Source organism: Sinocyclocheilus grahami, unplaced genomic scaffold, assembly GCF_001515645.1.
Source record: "Sinocyclocheilus grahami isolate Dianchi unplaced genomic scaffold, SAMN03320097.WGS_v1.1 scaffold25.1, whole genome shotgun sequence".
NCBI classification, from domain to species: domain Eukaryota; kingdom Metazoa; phylum Chordata; class Actinopteri; order Cypriniformes; family Cyprinidae; genus Sinocyclocheilus; species Sinocyclocheilus grahami.
The window spans coordinates 545,451-565,515 of NW_015505204.1; the positions used below are offsets into that span (position 1 = coordinate 545,451).

At 38.5% G+C, this 20,065-nt stretch overlaps 1 protein-coding gene and 1 pseudogene across 1 annotated transcript; both read left to right on the forward strand.

The window, feature by feature from the left end:
• The first annotated feature begins 4,363 nt into the window (after positions 1-4,363).
• LOC107564888 (T-box brain protein 1-like) lies at positions 4,364-5,071 on the forward strand. The gene has a single exon (XM_016250062.1). The coding sequence runs from the start codon at positions 4,601-4,603 to the stop codon at positions 5,069-5,071; it is 471 nt and encodes a 156-aa protein (XP_016105548.1). The 5' UTR covers positions 4,364-4,600.
• Positions 5,072-5,409: 338 nt separating this feature from the next.
• LOC107565299 (T-box brain protein 1-like) lies at positions 5,410-8,609 on the forward strand (annotated as a pseudogene).
• The last annotated feature ends 11,456 nt before the right edge of the window (positions 8,610-20,065 follow it).

Genomic DNA, 20,065 nt, shown 5'->3' on the forward strand with positions numbered 1-20,065 from the left:
AGACCAAAATATCCTCAAAAGCTAGACATCATGCCGAGATCCAAAGAAATTCAGAAATAAATGAGAAAGAAAGTAATTGAGATCTATCAGTCTGGAAAAGGTTATAAAGCCATTTCTAAAGCTTTGGGACTCCAGCGAACCACAGTGAGAGCCATTATTCACAAATGGCAAAAACATGGAACAGTGGAGACCCTTCCCAGGAGTGGCCGGCCGACCAAAATTACCCCAAGAGCACAGCGACGACTCATCCAAGAGGTCACAAAAGACCCCACAACATCATCCAAAGAACTGCAGGCCTCACTTGCCTCAGTTAAGGTCAGTGTTCATGACTCCACCATAAGAAAGAGACTGGGCAAAAATGGTCTGCATGGCAGAGTTCCAAGACGAAAACCGCTGCTGAGCAAAAAGAACATAAAGGCTCGTCTCAGTTTTGCCAGAAAACATCTTGATGATCCCCAAGACTTTTGGGAAAATACTCTGTGGACTGACGAGACAAAAGTTGAACTTTTTGGAAGGTGTGTGTCCCATTACGTCTGGCGTAAAAGTAACACTGCATTTCAGAAAAAGAACATCATACCAACAGTAAAATATGGTGGTGGTAGTGTGATGGTCTGGGGCTGTTTTGCTGCTTCAGGACCTGGAAGACTTGCTGTGATAAATGGAACCATGAATTCTGCTGTTTACCAAAAAGTCCTGAAGGAGAATGCCCGGCCATCTGTTCGTGACCTCAAGCTAGGGCTGGACAATAATTCAATAGCAATATGTATCGCAATATAATTTTTTTTCAATAACGGTGATATGATTTTTAAACACATTTTCGATATTTCGATATACATTGCTAGTGTTTCCCATACATTGATTTATTTGTGGCGTTTGACTTCGTTGAATAAACATGAGCACTGCACGTTTCAAAATCAAAACGAAGCGTGGATGTTTTATATGAATGCATCTCTGAAGGGAACCTAATATCTTCAGAAAAGTTTCGATGGCATTTTTATTTTATCTGATAAAGTAGCATTCATGCGCAGAGCTGCTTTGATTACAGCCATTACTGGGGAAACCGCTAGTTCTATCACTCTAAAAAAAAAAAAGCGCCTCCTGCTGGCAGACAATCAGTTTGCATTTTCAAAAATAAGCACGTCTCCAGCCACGTTTTGGTTGTTGCTCAATTTTTTGGGGGTTTTCTACAGCAACTCAGAGCACTTTTCATACTCTTTATCCTGGCTGAAGCATATATAGGAATTAATACTTTTATTTAGCAAGGATGCTTTAAATTGATCAAAAGGGATGATAAAGACATTTATAATTTACATTTACATTGTCATTTAGCAGACGCTTTTATCCAAAGCGACTTACAATTGGGGGATACATAAAGCGATTCTTCTTAAGAGAGGCAAACAGACACAAGAAGTGGTTGTAATACCAAGTTCTTAGACATTGTTCAAATAAGTACAAGCTAGAAAGAGAAGGAATAAATAATTTTTTTTTTTATTTTATTATTTTTTTTTTTTATGATGAAGTCAAGTAGCTTCGAAAGAGATGAGTTTTCAGCTGTCGCTTGAAAATTGTCAGGGATTCAGCATTCCGGATAGGGGTGGGAAGATCGTTCCACCAGCCAGGAGTGGTGAATGAGAATGTTCTGGAAAGTGATTTTGAGCCTCTCTGTGATGGTACCACGAGGCGTCGCTCACTAGCGGATCTCAGACTTCTGGAGGGGGTGTAAATTCGTAGTAGTGAGTGGAAGTAGGCGGGTGCTGAGCCTGTGGCTGTTCTATATGGAAGCATCAATGTCTTGAACTTGATTCGGGCCGCAACCGGTAGCCAGTGCAAGGAGATGAAGAGAGGTGTAACATGGGCTCTTTTGGGCTCGTTGAAGACCAGTCGTGCCGCTGCATTCTGAATCATTTGTAGAGGTTTGATTGTGCTTGATGGGAGTCCAGCCAGAAGAGCATTGCAGTAGTCCAGCCTAGAGATGACAAGGGCCTGGACAAGAAGTTGTGCAGCATGCTCCGTTAGAAAGGGCCTGATCTTTCTGATGTTGTGCAATGCAAACCTGCAAGATCGAGCGGTCTTTGCAATGTGGTCTTTGAAGGTCAGCTAGTTATCAAAAGTTACATCAAGATTTCTGACCGAAGTTGATGGGGTCAGAAGTTGATCTCTTCATACCATCATGATGCCACGGCTATAGAAACCATAAATATTACACAGTAATGCAGTATAACAGGGCACTACATAACAGACAGGTATCTTATGTAGCGAGAATGAATGCCATTACTAAAGAAAGAAACCCATTTAACAGAAACGCATGCGCACTCCCCCCCCCCAATCCACTTCAGTGCAAACTCCGCCCCACAGCTGATTCTAAAGATTTCATTGGTTGTCAATTAAAGTGATGATTTCCTACACTATGCTACAAAAAATGCTAACCCCTAAACCTACCCCACACCTGACCCTAACCTTAACCAGTGAAATTGATTGCACGGCGGGATTGGCGCTGAATAGCGTGGTTAAGAAAGATGCATTTCAGGAGATGAACAGTTAATAAGATTATGCGATATGAGATCGTTCCGTAACTCCCCAACCCCGGACCTCACCGGACAATGGCACCTTTTTAGTTACACCCAGCCATAGGCGTAATTTGCGGGTGGGACATGTCCCCACCAGGGTCGATATTGTCCCTACCACTTTTTGAAAGGAATTGAAAAATATATTGCGGAAGGTAGGCTATGTATTAAAGGGAAAACAAGATCAACAAATCATTCTTCATAACCTAATTAGGGTGATATATTTTTTAAAAAATGTATGCATGCATAACTGGTGCAGTGCAATAACGACGTGATTTGCAGCTGTCGCACTTTTCGTGTCATTAGGCTATAGCATTTTATTTTAAAAACGGAGAGCTTCCTTGTCTGCCCTCTGCTAAAGATTTTTCTAGTCAACTAGTCGCACGTTATATCAAATTGATTAATATAATAATATATTAATTATTAAATATATATTTTATAAGCGCCATATAGGCTACTTCAATATAGGCTATAGGCAGACGCGCTCAAGCTCGCGCATAAAGCAACTGCCTCAAAGCACCGGCAAAGTGATTCTGAACGTGTCCGGGGAAAAGAAGACATTTTAATTATTTATTAATAAACTAGTGTTTTCTGAGTCATCTCCACATGGACGTGTCTTTAATAGAAATCCACATTTTTATACGGACTACAAAATTAAAGAATATTACAAAATCAAGTGGGCGAGTTTTCCTTATATTTATTTTATTTTTCATATAAAAATGATAATGACCTGTTTTGGTTATATTTACTATGAATTGCAGAAGGTGCGCTCAGCAAAAATGAGGCGAATATTGATGGTTTTCACGCTTAAGTCAAGTAAAAGACCGCTTCTTAAACCAGAGAAGGTTTTTCGAGTTCAATTTCAAGTTAAAAAGTCATAATTGAGAGATATAAACGGGCAATTCTGAGAAATAAAGTCAGAACTGCGAGATATGAACTCACAATTCAGACGTTTTTTCTCGCAATTGCGAGTTTATATCACGCAGTTCTGACTTTTTTGTCAGAATTGTGAGATATAAACTCGCAATTGTGAGATAAAAAGTCGCAATTACCTTTTTTTTAAATTCAGTGGCAGAAACGGGCTTCCACCTTATGCTATGGAGGCTCTCTCTTTTTTTGATTCCTCAGTGTTTGCTAAACGTTCTGTAATGTATAAGTCATTATATAGCCTAATATAGCGTGTAGGCCATGCCTCATCTTATTCGTTTTTGTTAATAACGTTTTGTAAGCTAGTTTGTCATTGAATACTGTTTTATTGTTGTTGTGCATTTTAATTAAAAATAATGAATCCATCTTTTTTTTTGTCTTAAAAGGTGAAAGGTGTATAGATGTTAGCAAAACAGACAATTATATTTTATTGTAAAACCTGACAAGATCGTGAAAACGAAAGTGAAAGCAGCCCAGCTTATAACATGGCAAAAGAGGAACTCCCATTCACAAAATTCAAATCACAAATAATACTACTGATGAAAAAGAAGGAGTTGAATGTTAACTACTTTCGTTTCCATATAACTATAAACTCCGATAAAAGTTCATCAGCATGCATTGATTAATAGCAAGTTGTAGCACCAAAAAAAAAAAAATAAATAAAAACCGTGCTTGTAAGTTAATTGCAAAAGAGCGAGCAGTGGGAAGAATGAGTCTGGAGGCCTGAATTGCCCAGCTCCCTCTGTCAATGATCTACCTGCGTTCACTGGCGCAGCTCCTGGTACATCGATGTATTTTTGAAAAGCCAAAATTAAGTTTGTCCAACTCTAAACCCAGTCCCCAAGTAAATTAGGTTATTAAATAAAAAACTAGCAAAACGAGTTGCGCGGTGTCCCCACCACTTTACAAAGCAAAGTTACGCCACTGTTTAATACCAGTCTCAATGTAAACACCAGCCCACTGCTGATATCAAACGCGGAGTCACGTCATTTTCCTATATTAAGCTCTGTGAGCACGCGCTCCTGGCACATGCAGCAGTGAGCGTGAACAACCCAAAGCAGCATGTCTGAGGTCTGAACGCAGGTTGAACAACCAGCACTTTATGAGTTATGCACCTGCAGCAACCCCCCTCACCGTCCGCGGGGGACGACCGCGTCTCCTCCTCCCGTGACACCCTGAAGAACGAGCCACCGTTAACAAGACTCTCGACGGAGATGAGGAACCCCTCAGACGCTCAGGATTACGTCTCCGCGGACAAGTGTAATTTGCCTGAATCAAGTCAAGCGCGGACCGATCTCGCCTCATCTTCTGCCATGTTCTCGTATTCGGGGCAGCCTGTTGTGCCCTCGCTCCCGCCACTCTCCAGTCACTACTTGACACCTCACCCGGTCATCAGCAACGGGCCGTATGAACTGAGCTACGCGTACTCTCAGCCACACGGGCAAACTTACCTAAACGCCGCCGTCTATCCTTTCGCCTCGGTGCCCGGAAAAGCCCAGGTTTACCTCTGTAACCGGGCGCTGTGGTTCAAATTCCACAGACACCAAACAGAAATGATCATTACTAAACAGGGGCGGTAAGTCTACTTTTTAAAAATTATTATTTTTTGTATATATATAAATGTTTTCATTTTAATTGGTTATTTAAAAAAATAGATGAAAGAAAGAGAAAAGGGACTATCAAGATAATGACCTTTGTTTATAGCCTAGTTTTGGATAATTTGTAGACTTATTTTTGTTTATTAATGTCAGTATAATAGTTTTGTAATTAAATTAGGCTATTATAAATGAAGTATTTTGGAAAAGTAGGCTACTTTTTCCAGTTCAGATTAGGCTACTGCAGGCGGATGGCTATTGGTCGTTGAATTTTTTTTTTCATATTTTTGAAATTTTTATTTATTACTGATGTGTTACTTTTGGAAAAGTAATTTGTTGTTTCGGTTCATTTTCCTGCAGCCGGATGTTTCCGTTTCTAAGTGTTAGTGTTGCTGGTCTTGACCCGACCTGTCATTATAACATTGTTGTGGATGTGATTCTGGCGGATCCGAACCACTGGAGGTTCCAGGGCGGGAAATGGATTCCCTGCGGCAAAGCCGACACTAATGTTACGGGTAAACTAATAATCAATCGACTCGAGAGGAATTTATCATAAAGCTTTGCTACATTTTGCAAAGCGCAAATAACCTCATGAACTGAAAATACACCGAAAAAAATCAAATATTAATAATTATTAACCCTCAATCGGCCCCTGGGGTCAATATGACCCCAATCAACTTTTACTTAGTTTTTAAAAAAAGTGGTTCCCTTCATCTCAGTGGAATAAAGTTTTGTGACTTTTCAACATTTTATATCTATATTCACATAAAAAAAAACTGGGCTTGATTCGGTTGTTCTGAAGTAATTTTTTATTTATTTTTTTTACAAATCTGTCCCTTGGGGTCAATATGACCCCACATTGAAATGAATGGGAAATGTGAAAAAATGTATATATTTTTCACAGTTACTCTTTCAATGTTTGGGGTCATATTGACCCCAAGGGACTTAAGTGTAAACAGGAAATGAGGGATGATTGAGGGTTAAGTACACAGTTATAAGCATGTTAGTCACTTCCTTTTTAATAGTAACACACACACACACACACACACACACACACACACACACACATATAGGGCCTATATATATGTATTTATATTTTTTTAAGGAAACAGAGTATTCACGCACCCGGACTCTCCAAACACCGGTGCGCACTGGATGCGTCAGGAGATCTCTTTTGGAAAACTGAAGCTGACGAACAACAAGGGAGCTTACAGCAACTCTACTCAAGTGATTTATTATTTAATTTTCTCTTTAAGAATCAGTAGAAGTATTTTAGTATGAATGTATAGGGTGAGTTCAGCAAAAAACATCAGGCCAGTATGCCAATAAACTGACTTTGTCATTCTGAATGTATTTTCATTTGCCAGCAATCACCATAAGCAACACGTGACACATGTTAACATTTAACTGATTTCAGCTTACACATGAAAAATTACCTTCACACCACTATTAAAATTACCTTGGGGTACAATCACCAATTATGTACTTTTATGGCACTTTTTTTTTAAATTATTCATATAATTTAGTAATGTAATGTAATGTGTATATATAATTATTATATTATTTCCTTCTATACAGTTTGTGAAGTCTCTTATGGGAATGGTGAAAAAATAGCATGTTTTGCTTTCTGTCTCTTTCAAGATGATCGTCCTACAGTCTCTCCTTAAGTATCAGCCAAGGGTGCATGTGATTGAAATAAACAAGGGTGGAAATGAAGATACAAGTGATCCTGATAGAGTACAGACATTTACCTTTCCTGAAACACAGTTTAGAGCTGTCACAGCTTACCAGAATACCGATGTAAGAACTAGTCTATCGCTGCATTCATTTACATTACAAAAAAAATGCAATATGAACTTATTTAATGAATATGTTTCTTTATCTCCTCAGATAATTCAGTTAAAAATTTATCACAATCCATTTGCTAAAGGATTTCGGGATAATTATGATAAGTAAGTGCATTTCCATGCAAAGTAATGCATTGATCATTATTTCACTTACAGGATTTCAGATCTGAGTTTTAATTTGGACTTGACTGCAGAAATTAACATGATGTATTTTAAATTTACTTAAAAAAAAATGAATTTAATAATAATGACAATAATAATTTGATTTACATTTTTTAAAATTTCTGGTAGCACTTTATATTAAAATGTCCATGTTGCACATATTGCAAATCAAAATGAATTACAAATGCATTGGGTCTCGGTCACTAATAATTGCATGTATTATTTTATATTTATTATTTTAAATTTGTATGTTTAGTAAACCCAGAATATGTGCTTTTTTGCATACGTGTGGTTTCACTTGTTCCTAAATGTTTTCAAAACTTTGTACTAAAATTTAGTACGAAAGTTTTAGTACAAAACGTTTGTGCGCAGATTTCACGCATGCTTAGTGAACAGTAACATAGACATTCTAATGTAAAGAGGGAATTAATTTCCTCCTGGTTTATTTCTCTATGTCTCCAGAAGTTACAGTGGCTCTGACACTGACCGATTGACCCCTACACCCAGTGACTCTCCGCACTCTCAATTGCTGCCCGGCTCACAGTACTTAATGACAAGTGCTTTATTTCAGGAACAGTTTGTCAACAGTTACACAAAGCCCTGTTTTCCAACTCTTACCCCTGACCCCGGCACTACTGACCGAACACTCATGTTTACTAACAGCCTTGTGACCTCAAACCAAACCCAAGAGAGCAGCACGGCATCCGGGCAGCGCTGGTTTGTGTCTTCCGCCGCTGCTCCATCATACGAAACTGATATTAACACAGCAGCTCTGCTCTCTTACGCCACAGCGGGGGTCAAAGGACTGCCTTTCACTGGTTGCACTAGTAACAGTTTGGATTACTACACCAGTGCCACTGGATGGGATTCACGGGGTTCACAAGAGAACAGCAGTAAAACCATCTCAAATCTTCCTGGTTGGGTTCTAGATGCGAATCTTGAAAGATCAACACAATCTAATTACATTCCTGAGGATGGAGATATATGTTGGAAATAGACCCATCAGCTCTTGGAGTTTCTGAGGAGCTGGAAGGTGAAGATGCCACAGATTTGACATGGTCCAAAACCCAATCTTCCATTAAATCGGTCAGTTCCAGTGATTTATGGATTTTGGAAGAGGCTCGACTGAAAAATCCTTCTATCAATCTAGTTTCAGATGTTCAGACTGCAAAAGACACGCAGGTCTCACAGGGCCAAAAATGAGATTAAAGAATCTGACTATTTTCATTTGGATGCTCAAACGTAAGCCTGCCTGGGCTGAGTGAAGTAACATATAGTAACAATAGAAATAACATTGTTATGAAGATTTATGTATAGATCATTTATTTATTTTCAGTGTTACACGGCACCATTGAAGATGAATGAGAACATCTCCAACTGTCTAAACTTGATGTATTTGATGGCTTATATGACTATATTCTTTTTTTAATTATATTGTTACGATGATTTGTGATGATGGTAATATGAAAAAAATAAAATAATTATTAAGACCAACATCTGTATTTGATACAACAAACAGCCTCAATATAATCAATCTAGATATATTATTATTATTAGCCTAAAATCACGTTTAATATGAAAATGTGTTGATTGTGATCTATCAAAACAGTATCTTGATTAAAAATAATAAATATTTATTATCATTGCTTATTGTGAAATATAGAATGTTAATTTGAATTTATGTCATATGACACATGTATAGACAACATAAAACTGTGAGATGTTGTGTATAAATAAATCCCCCACAAATCTTTGTAACTTAAATTACAGTTTAGATTCAGTTGCTGTGTTATTTGAATGACAACGTTGCAAGTTGGTGTGATTGTATTGAAAAACTTTGCAATACTGACACCTAGCGGCGAATGCAAGCTCGTACTATCGAAAGGTGTCGATGAAGGCAGTTCACCAGCTTTTGGAACCCCGGCCGGTTGTGTGTCCTTGACCTGGAGGAAATAATAGCTTAATTCTCCCATAAGCAACAGGATTAAACACGGCAGCAGAATATAGCACTAGATACAGCTACAAACTCTCTTAGTTACAGGGAAGGGATCAAGAAAAGAATGAAGCTCATTCAGCAGCTGTTGAACCCGAAATAACCAGAGACCACCTTCACACAGCAACTCTGCTGGCCTGAGCATATGTTAGTATTTTCGACGCATTTCTTACATAAATAAATACATAATAAAAATAGTACAACATAAAATAAACCGAATATGATTTTCATAAGGGTAAATAAAGTATGTTGAGGGAACTATTTATTTATTCCAGCACAAAAAAATGTATATTATAGTTGTTTTATATATATATATATGTGTGTGTGTGTGTGTGTGTGTGTGTGTGTATATATATATATATATATATATATATATATATATAAATAATATTTTTAATGCACACAAGGTGGCGCCAAAGGAACAGTTTATTGTCTACTCGGTCCTTGAAATCCAGCAGTAAAGCACTATATACACTGTATGCCTTTGATAGGAGATGTGTTTATATGAAAGTGGGTTTGTAGATAAAGCATGTTATTTCTCTTACATGTGAGGGGATAAACATTCCTCCAGTTTAGATCAGGTAGAAATATCACTGAAAGCTGTGCATGTTCACTTTTTACATTTAATAGCCTACTTTAAGACGAGTAAATGTTAATCTCGTTTTTTTTCCTTCTTCCCTAAATCACGTTGTTTAAATAGTTTGTGCTGTAAATGTAATTCCACTGACTGCTGGCTATTCTGGTATAGACCTATCTTTCCATGCTGGATGGATTTTTTATTGAAAGCCATTTTATAGGCACGCACCCTAAGTAGCCTATGCTATTGGACATTTCTACTGTTACTGACCAGGAACAATAGATGCAGTTGTTTTTGTGACAACATGCCCAATAGTAGTGGTGACTGTATTCTGATATCGAAATCTTAGTTTAGGGCACTTAATTCATATTTTATTTTTTAATATAACCTATTTTTATTGTTTGGAACTAGTGGTTTAAAAAGCAACATAGGCCTACATTGCAAGAGAAAAATACACACGTTTTACTTAAAACAGTGGAATAGCCTATGTGACAACTAGCCTCCTGTTTACAAGCTATAGGAGTAGGTTTTTTTTATGAAAAGTGAATATTTTTCAGAAACAGACTTTTTGGTATAACCAAACAGACTGATTCAGGCTATTACATTTTTTTTTGGGACTAAATTAAATCCAGTTTATTTAGGCTAGATGTCAAACCTGAAGCGCGACATTTAGTTTAAGTCCGGATTTTTTTTATATTATAACTCTCACATTTCGTAAACCGTTATGGGGAGTGTGGACTCACACCATGGATGATTTTAAGGACTTTGCAGAACACTTGAATACCCATGGTTTCTGTTAACTCGCGTGCTGCTGGTCGCTGCTGCGTCACGCGAGCGCAAATGACGCGCTGAAGGAGCGCAAGCGAAGAAAGAGCGAACAAACCCGACGGTTACTACATTGCTGCCGAACCCGCATCAACATACATGACATTTTCTCTACGTTCCTAACAGTATCTTAGAGAAAATCCTCCACAGACGAACAAGACAGTGTAAGCCAGAATATCAGGATGGATGTGAAAGATCAAGGAGCGCAGATGGAGCCGCTGCTTCCTGCGGTAAGAACCTGTTTCATCTCTCATGTGGGGTCCGTCAGTGGAGGGGCAGTGACATGATGCTGTTGTGTGTTGCGGAAAAAGGGTTTCGGTGGTTCGAGCCGCATTGGGTTGGAGCCCATTATGGCAATCATTCACCCACCCCCATCGGAAGACAGTGTGTTTTAATTATTCATTGCACCTTTAATACAGACTCATTTACTGCGAAAATGGCTTCACGTTACATGGATGCGGTGTTTGTATGCATTTAATTACACACGCATATGACGTACAGTATGCATGCATGCGCGGGTGCGCTCAGCATTCTCATGAGTTGCATGCATCAAATTTACCCAGCATTGCTGTTGAATTTGATGAGACCTTCACGTGTGATGATTTCACCTGTTCACCTAGTTTACATTGATTGCCATGTATTTATGGGTTGGGGAGGCCATATAGCCTATAAAAATTGCTCAGTAGCTCACCTGGTACAGTATATTGCATTTGCGATGTGAAGTGCTTGGGAGTCCTGTGAAACACAAATCATGATTGAGCTTAAAGAAGCAAGCTACATGGTATGGTTGCTTCAACAAGTGATTTTTTTTTAAGTGACTGTTGTTTAGGTTTACTGTAGGTTGCATGTTAATTTCAAATGCAATAGAGCTTTAAACTTTTAGCACCACTCCAGACCTGCCACGATACGCACAACAACCAGTGTAATACAACATTGCCAGATTTACTGTTTCAGATCAAACTGAACATTGTTTAGCACTATTCACTGGACATTACAGTTTGAAATTAGCTCAATTTTATGCAAGATGTAACATCATAATTTTCCAGAAATGTTGCCACTGGCACCTTTTTCCAGTGAGCCTGGGTTGGATAGTTCACCCAAAAAATAAAAATGCTGTCATCATTTACTGATATCATTCCAAACTTGTATGGCTTACTTTTTTCTATAGAATATGAAAAAATAAGATATTTTTAAAAATGTCTTTTTGTACAGTATTTTATACAAGTAAGTTCCAGTTGTTTTGGACCTCATTGTCTTTTGAGGAATGGACAAAACCAGCTAAAAATGTTTTTCAAAATATCTTCTTTTGTGCTCAGCAGAAGAAAGAATGCCGTACGGTTGGGATTGACATAGGGTCCAGAATTGGTTGACCATTCATTAGAACTTTAAGGGTCATGTGGTTTACATCCCAAACACCCGGATTAATCAAAGTATATTTCATGGCTTTCCCAGCCCGTGTTTCATTATCTCTTGGTTAAGTGACCCCAAAACAAGCAGCACTCTCTAGCCTCTTACTGTAATTGCTCTTCATCCATGTAAAAAAAAAAAAATAATTAAATTGATTGGATCAGCGCAAAAAAGCAGCAGCCATCTTAACACGGGCTTTTAGAGCCAGGGTCTCTGCTCCTTCTGACAGTTTGGTGCTGGAGTTGAGAAGAGGCGGCCCACATCCTATTGATTCTGCCATCCATTCAGTCCTAAACAAAGACACACAATCTCACTCGGCTCCTCAGAAGATATTCACACACACTGTGTTTGTGGTTGCATTCCTGTCTAATCCTTACGTGCACGTTTCAAAAGGTTTCCAGACATTGCTAAGAGGAGTGTACACTTACAAAATCCTTAAGTACAGTTCGTGCATATGCAGCAGCAAGGCTTTATCAGCCACTTCCACCATTTGAACACCCATATGAACTTTATCCATGTACTATAAATACATCAGAAAACCAGACTTTCATCACAAACCCAGACAAAAAGCAGATGCTGACCTCGGAATTACACCAAGAGATTATTTATAGTGTTGAAGAAAGTATTGGAAGTTTCCATTTAGGATGCAGACTCAAATTCATGATCAAGTTGTCATGTTGTCAATCATTAGGAGCCATTATTTTTATGATCTATAATGTAGCAGCATTTGATATGTTTCACAAATGTATTGTTCAATCTTTATTTCATACAAAAAAAATGGGCCAAAAGGGGACATTTACAATCAAGAAATATTTTGTAACATTAAAAATGTCTTTGTCACTTTGATCTATTTAATGAACCCTTGAATAAAAGTATTCAATTCAAAAAAAATGTTCTTCTTTCTTTCTTTTCCCCCCCTGAGATTATATATGGCATAAAGGTTGAAAAACTAACAAGAAGTTGAAATTGTAAAAAATGCTGCTCAAATATAACATTTAAAAAAAATATTAAGAATATGTTTTTTTGTGATCTTTTGGCTGAGCTGAGGGACAGATTGAACCTATCGTCACTGGCAGAGATCCAGCGGTCGGTTGAATCCACTGGGCTGGTACATTTCACTGTAGCTCTCAATGTGAGCTGAACCGATGCCAGCGATCTGAGTCCCAGAGGGCCTTTTCTGACCATCATAACTAAGTCACTGCCCGCTTAGCTGCAGCTGGTGCCCTGAATGCTGATGTGTGTGTGTATAAAACAGGTCAAAGAAGAATGAACAATCTTTGTCTATCAGCCTTAACACAGAAATTAGTACATCTTTTTTTTATTCTTCATGTTAGTACATTTGAACTGTTCCTTCATCTGATCTTCTGAATCATGTGTTCAGTCTTTAACTCTGTGGTTAATCTTTCAAGACCACATCAAATCAAAATGAGAGTTTTGTGGCTTTTAGTGCACATCTGTTTGTGTTGAGACCATTTATATTTTAGTAAAATGTATCCTTCTGCGAATATACTCGTGCAGTTGTTCTCTTTCGGGACCTAAAATATGGATGTGATGCGGACAAAAAAAAACAAAACAGGATATGATATTGTAGAGTGGACCGTCTTAACTGTGTGTCAAGGTCAATAAGTCTCCTAAAATATAATTTGACATTTTACGTCAAGGCAAGGTTAGTTCAGATTGTAAGATGTCATTTGGTGCAACTAACCAAAAACTTCATGGTATTTATGAATTAATAATTTATGATATTTATTAAAAGTATATTTTATCTAGGAAAAAATATTGTTTAAAAAAAAATGCTTAAGATGCATATCATATGCATACACACATTTTTTCACATGATGGTTACACCACATGACATTTTAGTGTCATTTAATGTCAACATTTCATGAAAATGGTACAAAAGAAATAAACATGAATACAAAGGTTACATTTCTAAGAACTTGACACATGTTTTATACTACCTTATTAAAAATGTACCTTTACTCAATTTGGATTTTCCAGTCAAAAATGACCGGCCTACAAAAAAATTGCTCATAAATTGATATGCTATATTATTATCAAATATTGAGTTCAATCATTTGTCAACTTATTTTTGTTCAATTAACATAGGTTTTGTATTTTTTTTTTTAAAAACTGATTGGTTGTAGGCCTCATTGATATGAGCTTATGCACCTCGGTTTTTGAGTGAACGTTGCTAAAATTATCCACATATAATGTGGGTTTTGTTTCACTCCAAAACTAAGATGCATAAACTCAAATCACAATTGTAAAGCACTGGGGAATTGTAAAGGTGGGGAAAAATCCCAATAAAGTACTAAAATGATTATAGTTGTCATACCCTGTGTGAGCAAAATCATAGGTTTAAGTCAAATGCAATAACATTTTCTCAGAGTCAAAATGACCAGAACACAATATTAGGGTTAAAAGTTTTTTTAAATGCTTCATATGCATATGCTTTAAAAAAAACACAAACATTGCATGTAGGTTGTAAAAGTCTGAGCTCTTTTGCACCTCGGTTTTTGAGTGAACGTTGCTAAAATTATCCACATATAATGTGGGTTTTGTTTCACTCCAAAACTAAGATGCATAAACTCAAATCACAATTGTAAAGCACTGGGGAATTGTAAAGGTGGGGAAAAATCCCAATAAAGTACTAAAATGATTATAGTTGTCATACCCTGTGTGAGCAAAATCATAGGTTTAAGTCAAATGCAATAACATTTTCTCAGAGTCAAAATGACCAGAACACAATATTAGGGTTAAAAGTTTTTTGAAATGCTTCATATGCATATGCTTTAAAAAAAAAACATTGCATGTAGGTTGTAAAAGTCTGAGCTCTTTTTGACTGTAATTATGTGTGTCGTGTAAATACTGATGGTGCGAGTGATTTAATTGCCTTTCTGCTCCTCTGCAGGTTCAGAGTCCTGCTAGTGATAGCGGGGTGAGTCCTAATTCTTCATTTCCTATGTTATGCTTTTCACAGCATGCGCACAATGCAGTGGACTTTGGATTTAATTACTGTTTTGTTTGCGAGAGTGAGCGAGTGTCTGGTTTTCATGCATCCAAATGATGCGATTCATTGTGACTGATTGGCAGTCAATTTTTAATGTCTCCATGTGAGACTGATGGCGCTTGATTGGATATTTGTAGACACTCAGTGAAGCTTGTCACTAACTGTTAATTCAAATCTCCATCCACAAGCTTTTGGTAACCAGGAGAGTTTAAGAGATATTTTAAGCACCAATCTTTGCTTAGTCTAGAGCAGCCGTGAGTCTAAAGAGAGAGAGATGGGGCAGCTTTTAGTATTTTGTCATAGTGAGCTGGAGAGGAGCCATTGTGAGCAGACGGCGTGACCAAGGGAAGCATGCTGCTCTGGAGGCCATAGAGCTCTGAGACCTGTGGGGAACCTCAGCCTGCTAGATCTCTATAAGCAGAGATTTATAGGACTACATGCTCGATTCATCTCTTTAATAACCAAACACACCCTGCTTAAAAGCCCACAGTGCTTGTGGGAATGTCATCATCCAAGAGCTGGTGCTCAAATGATGCACCTGAGGGGTTTTGCTGGAAATGTTGATTCACGTGAACTTGTAAGCAAAAATGGCATAAATGTGCAAATGTGATGAGTATATATGTGTTGGTCATGATTATTATAGTGAACTAAAACAGGGCTCGCAAAATTTAAAAATCCCTAGTAGCCCTTCGGGCAGGTACTCTTCAGATTTTGGTAGCCCGAAAATTAATTTAACTAGCCCAAATAAAAAAGGCCTTTTTTTTAAATATAGAAAATCAGATAGGAGTTCCTAAATGTCAATCAAAAATATTTTCAATACACATATATCAACAAATATGAAGGAAGGAATTTTATTTCACTACTTACAGGGTATCTGCAGAATTTAAAAAAATACATTTAAAGCAATTTATGACCCATTAAAATGACATGATTTACAGTTCAGATACAGGTTTTCACAAAAACAAAAATCTTATACAACAGCATTTCAGCCTTTAGACCATTTTTATGAAAAGGGATAAATCAAGCATATCAATTATTGTCAATTTAAAACGTATAAATATTACTGTCTTAATTGTTTCGATTTTTAGAAGGCACATTAACTTCTTTCTCATTTACAAACAGCAAGAAAGGCTTATTGGAAATGCAAATTCATTCTCTGCCACAAGGTGGCGCTTTAGGAGCGTTGAAATATTGCGGCTTCCCCGGTAATGGCTGTACACAAAGCAGCTCCACGCTAATAAAATTAAAATGCCAACGACACTTTTCTGAGGACAGTGACTATAGAATACCCTTAAAGGGACTTTTGGGACAGTCGGTTCCCTTCAGATACATTAAAATAAAGACATCCGCGCCGCGTTTTGACTTGAAATGTGCAGCGCTCATATTTATTCAATGACATCATTGCCTTTTGAAGTTTAATTCAAAAGCCGTATGGCGACTCTTGTCTTTCCGTCCCCAACTGTAAAACCTCTTGAAATTATAATTAAGACATTTCTTATACCATTTAACGTATTTAAAACTTTTTATGGCCTTAAAGGTGCAGTAGGAGTTCTTGGAAAATGCTAACTTTAGCCTGATAGCACTGAAAGCGAACATCCCACCCTCCCTGCAATCGCCGTCCAAAGCCACGCCCCTTGAACGTATTTACGCTCACAGACCAGAACACCAGAGACAACATTACAATAGGCTACATAAGCGGTTCCCAATTCCAATCCTCGCGCCCTCCTGCTCTGCTTTTTCATATGTATCTCTTATCACGTGCAACGTTTGTTCTATTCGACTGTGAGTGCCCTGGGAAGTGTACATCACCGGATATTCCACCATGATTCCAGTTCGAAGCGAGCGTATATGTTCCATACAAAGGGCATTAAAGTGTGCGAGACGTGAATTTACGTTATTATACGTTAGTATTTATTTACAGAGGTATATTCTGTCACACTTCACACTTCTCTAGTAAGTTTAGTCTGTGTGTGAAGACGCTGGGCAGCGCAAATCCGTGAATGAATGTTCCGAAGTGAAGTAAACTTCAACTGATTTCCCCTGCTTCCCCTGCACGGGGACTGGATTTGGGAACCGCTGGGCTACATCATGTGTCATTCACCGGTGAGAAAACTTTATAGTACAGTTAGTAAATGTACTACAATACCATGATGGAAGATCGGTTTGTTGATGTTTGTCTGCCATTCTCGCTCTGTCTGCACAGCATGCGTGAACGCGCTTATGGCATATCTTGTCTGCGCGAACAGGGTGCGCAGAGGTATGCAAATACATATGTTGACTGGCAGGTAGGAAAGCCAATTAAAATGCTCTGACAGAGCGTTTTGATTGGGTGAACATTTCTTGGTACTATTGAAGACGCTGCGCAGCGCAAATCCGTGAATGAATGTTCCGAAGTGAAGTAAACTTCAACTGATTTCCCCTGCTTCCCCTGCACGGGGACTGGATTTGGGAACCGCTGGGCTACATCATGTGTCATTCACCGGTGAGAAAACTTTATAGTACAGTTAGTAAATGTACTACAATACCATGATGGAAGATCGGTTTGTTGATGTTTGTCTGCCATTCTCGCTCTGTCTGCACAGCATGCGTGAACGCGCTTATGGCATATCTTGTCTGCGCGAACAGGGTGCGCAGAGGTATGCAAATACATATGTTGACTGGCAGGTAGGAAAGCCAATTAAAATGCTCTGACAGAGCGTTTTGATTGGGTGAACATTTCTTGGTACTATGCCTTCTACAGAATATATAAATACAGATAAATACATTTAGACCACTAACTTAATGATTGCTTTCAAGAGACTTTCAACCAGCATAACAAAAAATGTTTCTGAAGACAATCACCTATTGCACCTCTAAGTTTGATACAACTCACTTTAGGAGTTTTTAAAGCAGGGGTGGGCAAACTTGGCCCTTCCAGGCCACTTTCCTTCAGAGTTTAGCTCTAACCCTAATCAAACACACCTGAACCAGCTAATCATTGTCTTCAAGACTACTAGAAGGCTACAGGCAGGTGAGTTTTATCAGGGTTGGATCAAATCTCTGCAGGAAAGTGACCTGGAAGGGCCAAGTTTGCCCATCACTCTTTTAAAGGAACACTCCACTATTTTTGAAAATAGGCTCATTTTCCAACTCCCCAAGGGTTAAACAGTTGAGTTTTACCGTTTTCTCTGGGTCTGGCGGTAGCACTTTTAGCTGCAGCTTAGCATAGATCATTGAATCTGATTAGACCATTAGCATCTCGCTCAAAAATGACCAAAGAGTTTCGATATTTTTCCTATTTAAAACCTGACTCTTCTGTAGTTACATCGTGTACTAAGACCGACGGAAAATGAAAAGTTGCAGTTTTCTAGGCTGATTAGGCTCTTATTCCGGCGTAATAATCAAGGAACTTTGCTGCACAATGATATTACGCAGCACCTGAAAATAGGCTAACTTCCACCAACATAACCAACGGGACCACCTGCTTGCACAGGGAGCATGCCTTCCGTTGGAAGTTACCTAGCTGGGGACTATTTTCAGGCGCTGCGTAATATCATTGCGTGAGCCTGTCGGGCAGAGTGGTGATACATTTTGGTAGCCCGACTGGAAAACACAATAGCCCCGGGACGTCGGGCTAGCGATTTTGCGAGCCCTGTAAAACCATTAAAAAAACATTGAAATAAACTTGAAGTAAAATATAAGTTAACTGAAATTAGATTAAAATATACAAAAACGTAAATATTTTTTTTTCTAAATAAAAAAAGGGTCCCACTTTATATTAAGTGGCCTTAAAGGGTTAGTTCACCCAAAAATTAAAATTCTGTCATTCTGTCATAAAATTCAAAATTCTAGCATGATTTTACGCGCCCCCGACCTCCCGCAGTATGCTATCCGAACCAATCAGAATGCAGCGCGCCTAAATGGAGCACGAGAACAGAACAGAACAGACCGGGCGGGCATACAAACGTAACGCCAGGCTCACACACTCTGTCTGTGGTCTGTTTTCCGCGCCCATGTTAACGGATCAGAGCGTTCACACTGCACGCGATTGTGGTCCGGCAGTGCGCTCCAGGAACGGTGCGTCTCCAGCAGTCACGCTGCGATCGTTTCCACACAAAATCTATTTCTGCTGTGCTGCATGCGCTGAATTAAAGTGACAGTGCATTATTTGCGGTAAAAATTAACATGGATTGACACGGAAATTTAGTAATTACACCATAAATGCATATAATTATTGTCTACTGTTTCACAGTCAACACATGGCTTTTTGGCTAGATTTAAAACAAGGAAAAGGGAACTTTTAGATAAACAAGGCAATAATAGATGGCACTCGTGGTGGTAGTTAAACAAAGTTATATTTATTGAGTTTAAACGTGAATATGTCTATGAAAGATTGTATTACTGTACTGTGATAAAAGAGAATCACAATGCTGAAAAAGCATTTTCAGAAACAACGTTTGGATTTGAAACCAAAATAATGGATAAATGTTGTGTTTGTGGTAAACAGCCGCGGATTAGGAGCGGACTGCAAACGTGACCTGTGCGAAAGCAAAATGAGTCCGTGCTGCTTCTGCACCGCATACATATACTGTATACGCACTGCAGACGGAGTACGTGTGAACTTGGCGCAACAAATCTAGTTCAACATCTGAGGCAACACCACAAAGGGCTCTATGACCAATGCATGGCAAAAAAGGGCTCTATGACCACTTAGGAAGTCGTGGCCTAATGGTTAGAGAGTCGAACTCGTAACCCAAAGGTTGCGGGTTCGAGTCTTGTTTAGGGATTGTAGGTGGGGGAGTGAATGTACAGCACTCTCTCCCACCTTCAATACCATGACTAAGGTGCCCTTGAGCAAGGCACCGAACCCCCAACTGCTCCCCGGGTGCCACAACAAAAAAATGGCTGCCCACTGCTCCGGGTGTGTGTTCACTGCTGTGTGTGTGCACTTTGGATGGGATAAATGCAGAGCACTAATTTCCATTTTTTTAAAAATCCCTGGACACAGGATTTTCTTTCCTGCCATATGTCTATTCTGGAGACATTTTGTTACACCTTTACTTAGTAATTATTTTGTCTTATGTCTGTTCTAGAGACATGTTACAGCTTTTTGATAAAGCTCTAATTGGTTTTCTTTTGGAAATGTGTTTCAAATTCACATTGAATGCATTAATGA

Bases quoted from the DNA above. Each gene is read 5' to 3' on its own strand.
- LOC107564888 (XM_016250062.1), top strand. From the start codon at position 4,601: ATGCACCTGCAGCAACCCCCCTCACCGTCCGCGGGGGACGACCGCGTC.